This window comes from Ixodes scapularis, unplaced genomic scaffold (genome assembly GCF_016920785.2).
Source record: "Ixodes scapularis isolate PalLabHiFi unplaced genomic scaffold, ASM1692078v2 PGA_scaffold12__126_contigs__length_90152505, whole genome shotgun sequence".
NCBI lineage: Eukaryota > Metazoa > Arthropoda > Arachnida > Ixodida > Ixodidae > Ixodes > Ixodes scapularis.
In genome coordinates, this window is record NW_024609838.1 from 44,232,147 (window position 1) to 44,245,323 (window position 13,177).

Here is a 13,177-nt window from a genome sequence, read left to right on the forward strand (position 1 = left end):
ATTTTAAGACACAATGTGGTGGAGTGTTGTTACTCTGAAGCGTAGATTATTTAGTTGCACTAAGATATACCAGACATATTGGGTTCTTCCAAATATAGCGCTGGCAGTTCGAACCAGACGCCAAAGTTTGGTCACTAACCATTATTAAAAATAAGTAAGGTTTCATATTTTCTGAGTTTTTTCGTTTGTTTTTTTATTTGGGGGGGTGGGTATTTTTTTCCACAGATTCTGTGTTTTTTGTGTAAATTGGTGATAACATAACCAATTTACACAAAAAACACTGAATCTGTAAAAAAAATATATACCCCCAAAAAATACCTCCCCCCAAAAAAAAAAAAAAAAAAAAAGTCAACTACGAAAACAGGAAATCCTAAACTCGTTTTCACCTCAAGAACCGTAGTAAAAAAAAAAGTTGGCGCTGCACAGAGCATTACAGATTTCCCCCTTTATGTAGAGAATTAAGATACATGTAGGTGCATTTTAGATTAGATATTTGTTATCTTATCAAGACATACCCGTTTCAAATGCCACAGCTCCCTCACAGCATGGTTTATGGGCCGGGTTCTCTTGTGACACTCAATTAACTGAATTTGCCCATGAAATGGCTCAATCGGTGGATAGTAGGGAGCAAATCAATTCCATTGTTTTTTTGTTTTTTTTAGTTTCAAAAGGCCTTTGATACGGTTCCGCACTGTTTTATTCTAGAAAAACTGAAAGGGCTAAGTATTGATAGGAACGTGAACTACTGGATTTCTAACTATTTGAGCAATCGTAAACAATGTGTGGTTGTGAATGGAGTAAAGTCACCATCAGTTGACGTAACTTCCGGAGTGCCACAGTTCTCCTTCCTTGGGCGGCTCCTCTTTTTAATCTTTGTAAATGACATAACCCAGGGAATTACGTAGCACATGAGGCTATATGTTGACGGCTGTATTTTGTACCGTGAAATTAATGCAAAACTTTGATGTATTAGTTCTTTAAAGCGATTTAGATAGAATGTGTTTATGGTGTTCAAGATGGGGAATCACTTTAAACATCCCAAAGTGTTGTCATGTACAGTTCACTAGAAAACATAACATTTGACAGTCGACATACACAATACACGGAGAGACTTTGAATGTTAAAAAAGAAACTAAATATCTGGGAGTACTCTTTTCTGATGATTTGAGATTGCCTTCACACGTAAACTACATAACAAGGAAAGCTAGTAGAACACTGGGTTTTCTACGGAGAAACTTTTCGTGCGCTCCACCATTTCTACAACAGACTCTCCTTTCTTCTTGTGTGAAGCCCATTCTCGAGTATGCTTGCAATGTCTGGGACCCGTCCCAACACTATCTCTGATAAAATTGAAAGAATTCAAAACTGTGCCGTTAGATTTATAACATATAACTACAACTTTCTTAGGAGTGTCTCTGGAGTAAAACATAATCCGCAATGAAAATAAATCCCGTGCTGTCAGACGTAAGTATTTACGTCTAAAATTTTTTTCACGCTATTGTCTATGTGTCCAAAATAGAAAAATCACATTACCTGTTTCAGCCATTTAATGTATTGCGCAGAGTAGATCACGACAAGAGAGTTGGGAAATACACCTCAAAGTCTGATTTGTTTCGCAATTCTTTTATTCTGCGAACAATAAAATAATGGAAATAGCTTGCCAAGAGAGATTGTGACCTTGGAAAATCCAAGTTTGTTTTCTTCACAACTCCAGCATTGTGTCTGCATGGTTTATTACAAATATTCTGTCAATGCATTTGTGTTCTTTTTCATGCAAACCAGGTTTGTTTCTTTTATGTATGTCCATTTTCCCATTGTGAAAGATGGTATAAACAAAATCTCAAGATTAATTCTGACACTGCTTTCGTGAAATGATGCTTGCAGAGAAGTATGAAGCCGACGCGGCAGTGTACTGGGACAAATTCTACAGCATCCATAGCAACCGTTTCTTCAAGGATAGGCACTGGCTCTTCGTGGAGTTTCCCGAACTCTTGCCGGAGAACATGCCCAAAGGTTTGCCCTCCGAGGCCACTTCGGCAGATGCATCGTATCCAGGCTCTTCGGCTACGATGAGGATACTGGAGGTTAGTGTCCTCATCTTGACAATGCAGTACTAGAGCTTGTATGCATAGAAAAGCTATTTTATGAAAAAGATATTGTGTTTACTACGTCAGCATCACTCGTACACTGACGCTGCAACTTTTTTTTTCAGCGGAGGTATGGTAAGCTTACAAGGCTGATACTACAGCTAATTGGAATTTTGGTACTATCGAAAAAAATATAGATATATAGCAAGGTAGTTTTTTTGTTTTTTTTTATCGTCGGTGCACTTTACTAAAGAGGATGAGTGGATTTTTGGCCTTTCAATTAGACATTGATACAGACGATTACTTAACACCGAGTTATTTGTGAGGTAATGGGGAGTGGACCTGTGAGCTTGTAGCGATCCATTGCCTCAAATCCAAGTCTGAGACACTGCTGGGCGGCGAAGCACTAGTCGTGCATTTGTCCCTTGTTTGTAGCACATGGTTTGTGTCTCATATATATTTCTGATAGATTAGTAGGTAACCATTTAACGGCTTCAGTTTTCCTTTATGCAGTTGCGGGCGAAATGCCTTAATTGTGGCTGTTCAAGAAAAAATGGGGGGCGCAAGTCTCATGAATTCCGCTGTAGAAGATAAATTTAGCCAGTGCAGCACCACTGCTATAGCCTAGAGGTCTTTAAGGTGCATCATGCAGTAGCGATACGCAACTGCGTGACTTCTGTCGTATGTGCAAGGATAGAAAGTCACCGCAAGAGATCATACACTGGCATTTCAGGAGCACGGTTTACGAGAAATTGGTGCAATAAGAAGAAGGGGCTTTCGGTAACGTTCCTGTTCTCATTCCTCTTTCAGGTTGGATGTGGTGTAGGCAACACTGTGTTCCCAATCCTTGAAGTGAACAGGTCAGTTGGGAATGCCATATCTCCACTGCTACATTCGTTTGTAGAAGCAGTGGAGCCTGCAAAAGAGAAGGAGTGCAGGGCCATACGGTTCATAACAGACATTTTACCCCTGAAACCATCTGAGATTTTCTTTCTCAGGAACATTGTCACTGAACCTAAACTTAGATGGTCTCCAATAGTGGTTCTCAACCATTGATGTTTTCAGACCCCTTTTCGGTTGGCGGAGATAATGGATGTTCGTGGTGAGGGGAAGGAAAAAAAATAATGGTTAGTTATGATAATGATTTAAGAAATGGATATAACTAAGGGCTAGTGTGAAGTAGCCTTCTCTCATTGACATACTCACGAGAGAACTCACCCGAAAGTTGGAACGTTTCTCAATATCAAAAAAGACAACTTTTATTGCCAGGCTTAACTGATGAGGCAGGGCTTTGCAGACCCCCCTTTGAGAACCAGTGGTCTACAACAAAATCATGTTCAAGAGAATGATAAGGAGGTCTACTTGGTGTAGTACTCATGATAAAAACAGTGCAAACAAAACAAGGGCAATGGAAGACAGGAAACAAGGCCAAGTGTCTGGTCTTGTTGCGTTTTTTTCTTCTTTGTCCTCATATGATTTTTGCTGTTTTCACAATAAAAAAAATTATCAAACACACTTTGGAGAAACAGTGAGGTCTTTTCCAAGCTTTCTGTAGAAACGTTGTGCTTTATTGTTGCGGAACCATTTCAGTCTCAACTGTGATACTGGAATGTCGCTACCTAGAGCTGAGGAAACATTGTATGCACACAGCATTACTCAATCATATGTGCTCAAGGGCTCTATCTACTGCATTATAACCAACACAGTTTGCGAGTGGGGCTCATGCACCTACTTTCTTACAGAGAGCTTTTCTTTGTTTTTTGGCGCTCAGGGACCCTGGCCTATTTGTCTACAGCTGCGACTTCTCTGCGACGGCTGTCTCTGTGCTCAAGGTGAGTCTACCGTGCGTCCTTGATTAATGAACGAAGCTCTGCTTTGTCTAGAGTATCGAGTACTCTGGCCGTGCATATGAACCAACTCATTTTACCCGAGTTCTACCCACGCTTCCTATGTACAGAAACTGTGCCATGTCTTGGGTTGCAAAATAAATCAAAACTCGAGGTCGTAGCTTTAATTTTTACAGTCACATGCACCCAAACTGCTCCAGAACTTGTCTTATAGTGCGGGCGAGCCTGGCTTTGTCCATCACTTGTTATATGAGTGCACAATCCAGTGATGCAGAAGGTTTTCTTCAGGGAGTGCCCATACAGTCTGTTGTCACATATGATATACGGGAGCAGTTCCACCTCTGCTCGGAGAAAAAGGGTACCGCTCCACAATCCCAAAAACACACCAAACTTTTTTTGGCACATTTTTTGGGGGGCGGTGCAACACATCTGCTTCTACGGTTACAAGAGACATTTGGATATAACATACCGGTTTATGAAGTGCAGTTGGTTTTCCTCTACATACCATTGACTCAACTTCATATCTGCATACAACATACTTCTTTTACAACAGACCGAAATCTCTGTCAAAACCAAGGTCTGTTATAACGAGCTTAAACTGTATAACCACTTACAGTTGCTTGAAGTCAGCTCGATTGTATCTTGCACCTGCCACCGGGCATTAGTCTCGCAGAGGAGGGTCACTGGCACAGCAGAACTCCTCAGCGTGAACAGAGTTGTGCTCTTTAGTGGAGCCTCTTCCGGAGAATTTAAGTTGCAACTTGAACTCTACGTGGCATCCAGTTGTCGTTTTGGTTGCCTCTCAGGATCACCAGGAGTACGACCCTCGACGCTGCCATGCCTTTGTCTGCAATGTGACCCAGGACTGGACAGTACCTTTTCCCGAGGGAAGCCTGGACGTCATCACTCTCATTTTTGTCCTCAGTGCCATCAGTCCCGAGAGGTCAGACGATTTGCGGTTGTGCAATCTTCTATGGTCTTCTTTTAACCGCCTATTCGGTTTGCTTGCTGACCTTCAAGTACTGTGCTGCCCTAGCCGGATGCAAGTTCTTGGCTACATTCATAGTTTAGCCCCATGCTTCAGTACACAAAACATTTGTTCAAATTGTAAGCTAGAAACATGCTTTTGGTGTAAAGGCGGGTTCACACATTTCCGACTTCTTACGACTGTGTGCCTTAAAACCTCTTTTTCAGTATGTTTCCTATTTTTTCCCGCATCCTTCTTTCTTTCTTGCAGGGTGTCGAACCTGAACCGAACCGAAAACCGGAACCGAACCGGTATTTTTTCCAGAACTGAACCCAAACTCGAATTGTTATATTGTTATCGCGATGAACCCAAACCGGAACTGAACCGGAAAAAAAATAACTGTTACTGGCTTATGTCAAAACGGTTCGGCCACGCGCTGTTGACAGTGAATGTGCTATCAATGCCATTTGTTTTTTAAGTGCCGTCAACTGACACACACCTCGCTTACATATTTTTCTTCTCCACTCAGTCTTAGGAATATAAACGCAGCATCCATGAATCTTGACATAGGAACCAGTATTGCGCTGGTCGCGGCTTACACGGAAGAAAGAGAATTGGAAGGCTGTGCAAAAAAAAAAAAAAAAAAAAATTGCTTCACGGGATTTCATTTTTCTACAATCTCGTAAATCCTAAATGCTGGTGTGTGCTCATTTTATAACACGTTTCTAGAACGCTCGAGTTCTTGAAGTTTGCTTCCATCGGAAGGAGAAGAGAAAAGGCTGTGGAGTTTGATAATAATGCATCCGGTTTCGTATAGGCACTTAGAAGCTAACATATTTGTGAGACAGCAAACTCTTCTATTTTAATATTTATCCTATTACGTCCTGGCGTTGCGTTCGGTGAAGTGTTTTTCATATTCCGTACCTTGTTTAATGAAAACTTCTTTAAGGGTCTAATTTGAGTTACCGAAGGCTAGTTCAAATAAAGAAGGCTGGATTTTCTCCCCACTGTTCCTTCAATTGCTTACACGCCGAGGTGGCGGGATAGTTAGCGAGTTCTACTTGTAAGTGGGCTTGTAAGGAGGTCGTGGATTTTACAGCTACTGCGTCGGACCCAATTAGATGAAGTCCGAATGCGTAAACGTCGGTGAGGTAACCTTTGAGTGTACATAAAGAAACCATTCCTGGAAGAAATCCCTGAGCCTTACACTACGATGTATCCCGTTTCGTATGCGCTGACTTCAGATGTTTTATTTGTAATTTATTTTGATGTTGCAATTTGTCATTTATAATTTCCGAACCGGTCGTTCGCGGATCGAATTAATCGAACCGGAACTGAACCGGAACAAAATAAATTTACCTGAACCTGAACCGTAACCGAACCTGTATTTTTTTCGGTTCAACACACTGCTTTCTTGGCTTGAAATGCCTTTGACAATGTTAGAAACTACCATTTCTCATAGACAATAAATATATCTGACCTCGCAAATACCACAAAACCTTCGTTCTAGCGAAACGCAGTTTCAGAGTCGCCTCATAGATGGCGCCAGCATGCCAGCGTGTTCTCTCGTCGTGAGAAACTGCGAGAGCTCGGTCCTAGGCAAACGCAGGTGTGTGAACAGGCTTTGGGGCTCGTCAAAGTATTGTGCGCCAGAAAAAAATCGGTCGGTTGTGTTCACCTTTTCGTTTTGAACACTTGGTTCACATTCGGCTCATTAAAAAGCACGGTGGAAGAACCCAAGTACTACACACCTGATCTCGCCACCCCACTGTGTCTTTCTGCACTATAAAGTTTGTCTGCTATAGTCAGCATCTCCATGGCAATAAAGCGTCTTCTTTATGAACGAATGTGCGCTAGTGCAGCGTCTGAAGCCAGCAACGGCAGACGCCATCTTCCGAATGCCGTCTGCTAAAGTGAACGCGGCAACGCTAGCCAGTGTCGACATGCCGTTGTGGAAATTGATGCTGAGAGCGGGAAGCGGTCGCCTGGCAAACCGTTGGCGGTTCCGACAAGGCTTGGTGCAAGCTTTGGAGCCCAAGCAAACGTTACTGCATTGGTAGTAGACGACATTCAAAAGATGGCACAGTCATGGCTTGCTTTAGATGCTGTGTTTGCATTTGCATCTATTGACATTCAATGGCCATAGCGGATGAGTTTATTTCTGTGCAGCAGGAAACGGTGCCGTGGCGAGATCGTACTTGGGCTCTTTCGCCCTGCTTTTCAATGGGTGGAACGTGAACAAAATGAGTTCTGAAAAAGGATTTAACGCAGATAGCTGATTTTTCTCTTGTGCCTAAAATTTTTACGAGTCTCGTACGAAAAGCATGTTTTTTTAAGCGATCCGGTGGCTGTGTTTTTTTTTCTTTTTTAACTGGAACGTGGGGCTGAAGTGTGAAACTGCTGGTTTTTCTAGGTCAACATAGACTGTTTCGGTCGGTATGCTTTGCTGCACACCCACTTGGAGGAACAACACAGAGCCGTCATTTCGGGAAAAAGAAACTGCAATTAATTAGGCATGGATGGTTATCACACAAAGGACATAAACATGGTTGTGCTTCTTACTGTGCACGTGGCATGGCTCTCTTGGCCACCTCGCTGGTGAACGTCGCTGGCTGGCTCGGGCGTTTGGCAATCTGTCCAGCAAGGAACAGCAACGCCACCAGACCACCCAGGAGTCAAAGTTTCGGCAAAAAAAGCTAATTTTGAAACATTGCCATATTTACATCCACCAACATCTAGAGAGCATTCCCAGAAAGTTTCATTAGTTCACAGTTAACTTTTTATGAATTATTTTCGGTCCACCGATGCTAAAGAAGAGGTAGGAATTGGAGCACTTTGAACACATTTTTCTCCGTTTCACTTTTCGGCACAGATTTCACTTTAGGAAAAATATTGTTTTCCTATTACACAATATAGAATTATTCTTAGGTAGTTTTCTAGGATAGAATTTTGTGAGGAACGTGCCTGGCTGGTTAGTTTTTCTACTTTAACATTCTTTTATGCTAAAGAAAAACTACAATTCCAAAAAAGTGCAGACATGAAAAAAAAAATCTTATGGAGTTATATTTATGAAAAACAATGCAATATAGCAAAAAAACTAGCTGGGTATGTGCTATGGGTATTTCTATAACTATATTTCACATAAAAATAAAACAAATTTTATTTTATTCTAAAACATTAGTTTTCCTAAGCGAACATACTGACTTCCAGATTGTAACATTTGTAACAGGTTTCCGAATTGGCATAGGACAATTAAATTTGCCAAGGATGGCTTGCCACTCATATAAACCTCCACTGAAAATTTGATTGAAATCAAGTGAGCAGTAGAGAAGTTGACTTTTCAAACCATGGAGAGAGTTTGTAATTGAATTAATGGTGGATTGATTGCATGTGCCGATCGATCATGTGCACATGCTTGCATTGTCGTGTGGCGGGGAGGATAGCGGGCGGAGAGGCGCAAGAAAGTTTAGAGACACTCGCAGAGATGCAGATGATCAACCTTTTTAACTCCTTCTCTCGGCTTGTATTGCAGACGCGGCCCACAAACTATATGATCCCAGTCGAGCGGTTGGAAACACTTACAAATATAGGCACGCTAGTGAATGCGCTTAATTGTTTTCTGGACTGGTACTGGAGCGAATCCACGTGTTCACTCTCTCTACAGGATGCAGCATGTCGTGAATTCAGCGTACCAATACCTTAAGCCCGGCGGAAGCGTGATCTTGCGGGACTATGGCCGCTACGACATGGCGCAGTTGCGCTTCAAGCGAGGCCGTTGTTTGGCGGAGAACTTCTACGTCCGCGGAGACGGCACCAGGGTCTACTTCTTCACCCAGGGTGAGTGTTCATCCCGCAAGCTTCAAGATAAATGAATGGATGGATAGATTGACGGACGGATGTATGGTAGTGGTTATACTCCTTGTATAACCGGCGGTCGCTCACGCTGCCTAGCCTAGGGACGGCTAGTCAAGGAGTGACCGGTGTTGCCGGCTTCACTGCATACTTTCGCGACAAGCACTCGGTTTGTATGTAATGGCACTGCCAATGAAACAGAGCCGGGCCTTCGTCAGATTGTGAAGTTCCTGAGATAAAAAAACTTCAGCGTGGTCCAATATCTGAAGCCTGTTAGAAACATAGTGATTGGTGTCAATTAATACAATAAAGCTGTTTCAGCTGGTCCCAGTTGGTGAGCCAGCTTGATCCAACAGACCTCTCCGGAAAATCCCACAGGGACTTTCGTGAATGCCACATGGCACCGCGCAGCACAGGGAATTGTGGGGCAGTTCCAATATACAGCTCGTACACTCCATACACCCTGGAAGTGGCTCGATTCCTTCTCACTTAACACCGCAAGTTCAGAACGGGAAGAAAACAGAACGATCACAAAGTGAATATACACGCTGTTTTGTTATCGTGCTGCTTTAAGTTCTGAAATTGAAAATGCCTAAACCAACACCACGCACCATACATCGGATTGCCATAGGGCAGCTATCTCCAAACCGCGCCTGTGGGCCAGACCCGGCCGACAGAGGCTCACAAATGACCGCGGTCTTTCCAGTGACACCCGGCCCTCCGCCACTAATGCAAAAATAAATGCGCGTTAAAAAAAAAAAAGAAAAAAAAAGTGGCATTGGGACGCGCAGCAAAAGTGCGAACAAAGTAAAAAGAATGAGATGCTACTGCATCAAAATGCAGTTTCTCTCGCTATATTATTTATTGTGCACTGTCATTACCAATAGAACTTTTCGTAGTGCCCTGTTTTATATCAGTGTAACTTACTTTAAACTCGTTTGTGTATTCATGTGTATATTGTGCTTAGTCCTGTGTCATGACTATTGCATGTCGTAATCATCAGGTCTACCATCCTCATTTGTTAGCTGCCCTGTGTGAATATGCCAAAGTTCTATGTGCTTAGATTTGTTTAAAAAATAAATTATATGCATTCATCTAAGTTACATCTTTCTTAAATTTTTGCTTGTTTAAAATTTTTCATTTAAATGCTTATTCATAAGTTTATTTATTTAGCGCGTCCTCGTTTATGTTGCCTTATTTATTTTCCGGTCCTCGAGACTGCAGCAAATCCCTAATCCGGCCCCTTAACCAAAACGTTTGGAAGCCCTGCCATAGTGTGTCAAAAAGACAACGGGAGGCACTGCATACTTGTAAACTTGTCTATTGGAGCCCAACTATCCCAGCTGAAGGCTAGCTAGCTAATTCTCCTTTTCTTTTCACTCTTTCTTTTTTTTTAGAGAAAGGGGGGGCTGCGTCTAGAACACCTAGTGAGATAAACGGTCATAGTGCTGGATTTCCTTCATCACTTACTAGAGGCCAGCATGTGGCATAGATTGGACGTGAGTGACGTGTCGACATTTGGCCAGGACTCGTCTCCTTTGCGTGCGAGTCCCAGCCGAACACCGACACACCATTCGTTCCAATCCGTGCCTCGCGCTGGCCACAATTTTCTCTGTCACCCACTCCAGTGGGTGACACAGAAAATAAAGCACCATGTGTCCCAAGTGGACCTTCTGCCGTAAAAAGAGGGGAAAGATAGGCGCCTGCACATGGAAAGCTCAAACTTTCACCGAACATGCACTGAGCAGGTCAGTTTTACCATGTGAAAATTCAAGGCGCAGTTCCCTTCGTGTAGAAAACGAGAGAAAAAGGCTTGCCGGTTACTCGTGGCGCCGAGTTAGAGATGCCGTTTAGTACTTGTGGCACCACCTCCCGGTAGGTGCAGCGAGCAGACAACGGTTAAGTGCAAACACACGCAACCTCGTCTTTTTTGCTCTGGTATTTTTTACAGGAAGAGGACTGCACCTTGAAATTACGCGCGGTAAAACTGACCTGCTCCATGCATGTTTGGTGAGAGTTCTAGCTTTTTATGTGCAGGCGCCGGTTTTTCCGGCTCGTTTTACGGCGGGAGGATCGCTTGGGACACCCTATATATAAAGGAGGTGTTAGGATCTCACACGCGAGGGCCAAAGGGAAGACGTTCCTATCGAAGCTTGTTTCTTTCACTTGCGTCAAAGTGGTCGACAAGTTCAGAAACTCAAACAGTGTGCGCCCGTGCAAAGAAAACAATATCTTTCCCACCGTTGTGGGAATGTCCAACCCAGCGATGCTCGCACTTTTTTGCTGCTCAAAGAAGTCGAGAATGGAGTCCATTTCATGGAGGGACTGATGTCGACAGGAGTAGAACTCCTGGACTGTCTTGACTCAGGCAACGCTTTTGAAGGCTGAAGCCATGTGAACAGACGTAGGGAACGGCTTTGTGAGTTTGCATCAAACATCTCCAGACTTTTCTTTCTCAAAAGGAATGTTCGTTGGGCATTGGAAAAAAAGGCTACAGGATCGAAGGAGGTTTGGAAGCATGGTCGGTATGGAAAACCATCAGCTCCTTGCATTCAGTAAAGCCACCTCTGAAGATGACACAGGGCGGAGTTGGCACCCCCTCCTAGAGAAGGAAGTCGATGCTGGTCTAAAAATGCAACATTGTCTGCAGCTTCTGTGTGCAGAGTACTCCATGCAGTGGGTCGTACAAGCGATTTCTGACTTTTATGTCTAAGCATCGCTGATGTATTTATATTTTGGTGACTGTACCAAATTATTGTGGTCACTACTGGCCACAGCTACAATCCGGCCATCACCGGATATCCAGAATTATTCTCTTTGTCTCATTCTTGTTCATTCCTCATTGCCCATTACAATATCAAATTTTGTGCCTGTGTGCCCTGGCAGGACAGAAAAGCTGCCTCTGCTTCTGGGAAGCTAACATATTTTTCTCAGATTTTTTTGGGTGGCACTCAGGTAACCAAACGACGTTTTAGCGAACGGCGACTTTTCATTAAAAGACACTTTAGTGAATGGTCTGCCGCCGTGAAGCATGCGTTTACCAATGAGCCAGGTGAGTTAACATTTTTATAATGTGCCACCGCAGACTGTTGTTGCGAAGCGGCGTGAACGCAGGGGGGCGGGTGAATTAACGCCCGCCCCAGTCATTTGCTAAAACGTTGATTTGCTCAAATGATCACTGTTCACTTAAACGTCATTCACTCATGTGATATGAACCTGATTTTCTTATTCACTTCAAAATAAATGTTAACTGCACTTGCGATTAATGCAGTGATCATGTTTGAGGAAAGTTCTTAACTTATCACTGCTGCAGGTCCATTTTGTTCAAGAATATTTTCTCCAAAAAAACTCTTTTGTGAAAAAAAAAAAAAAAAATATATATATATATATATATATATATATATATATATATATATATATATATATATATATATATATATATATATATATATATATATATATATATATATATATTTTTTTTTTTTTTTTTTTGGGGGGGGGGGGGGGTTTAGATAAAAATAGTTAAGGCCACCTTGGACTAGCAGGCGTCACATGCATCGCCCATTTTCTAAAAAGAAATTTAAATATATATAATTATGTTTGTTTGTTAAGCAAATGATGGATAAGTAATTATTTGAGCTGCAGTAAACCTATTTTTGTTGAGTAATGCGGATTCTTGGGCGAGTTGTACTGAAACTTGGAGAACATAATAGCGCTTCACGACAGGGACGAACAGTAAAAACGTTCCTACTCTTCGTCCCTGTCGTGAAGCGCTATTATGTTCTCCTATTTTTGCTGTTCAGTGTACTGAGAGCATAAAGTCTATTCTGGTCCACTCATGTACGAAGTCAAAGGATAAACATTAATTCTTTGCAAAATCCTGGATTTAGATTTACTTATATGCGCTTTCGGTGACTTGTACAGAGTCGTAGAGTTCAATCCGGAAAATTCACCTTGACGAAAATAATCCCAGGAGAAGGGGAAGGGGGACAAAGGACCAACACAAATCTCCAGCTAGGTGACTGGTGCGCGACCGAAAAAATCCGCCTGGTCCGGGTATCGAACCCGGGACCTCTCCATTACAGGCAGAGCGCTCTATCGGTTGCGCAGCAGTCACCTAGCTGTGTTTGGAGATTTGTGTTTGTCCATAGCCTCCTATATGGTTTGTCCTTTGTCCCTCTTGTTCCCCTTCTCTAGGGATTATTTTCGTTATTCTTATCCAGCTCGCTTGCACCTTTGCATTTAATTGCATTATAATTATAACCTTAAGTTGCAAGCTTGTCCTTGTTGGTGTTAGACTGATTTTTGCTTATGCGACTTTCCGGCACGGAGCGATTCAAGTACTGCTGCCCTCCGGTTTTTTTTTTTTTTAGCAAGTCACGAATAGTTTATCATGCGATGGTCCGCTGTCGAATTACGTGGCC

At 42.6% G+C, this 13,177-nt stretch overlaps 1 protein-coding gene across 1 annotated transcript in view; it reads left to right on the forward strand.

Annotated features, from left to right (window-relative positions):
• The window catches only part of LOC115325884 (tRNA N(3)-methylcytidine methyltransferase METTL2), a 35,023-nt gene that overhangs the window by 4,567 nt on the left and 17,279 nt on the right, over positions 1-13,177 (forward strand). The window contains exons 3-7 of the mRNA XM_029986599.4: positions 1,885-2,084; positions 2,898-2,947; positions 3,859-3,919; positions 4,741-4,877; positions 8,566-8,738. Of these exons, the coding sequence (XP_029842459.3) occupies positions 1,885-2,084; positions 2,898-2,947; positions 3,859-3,919; positions 4,741-4,877; positions 8,566-8,738 (621 nt within the window). The remainder of the gene's footprint in view (positions 1-1,884; positions 2,085-2,897; positions 2,948-3,858; positions 3,920-4,740; positions 4,878-8,565; positions 8,739-13,177) is intronic.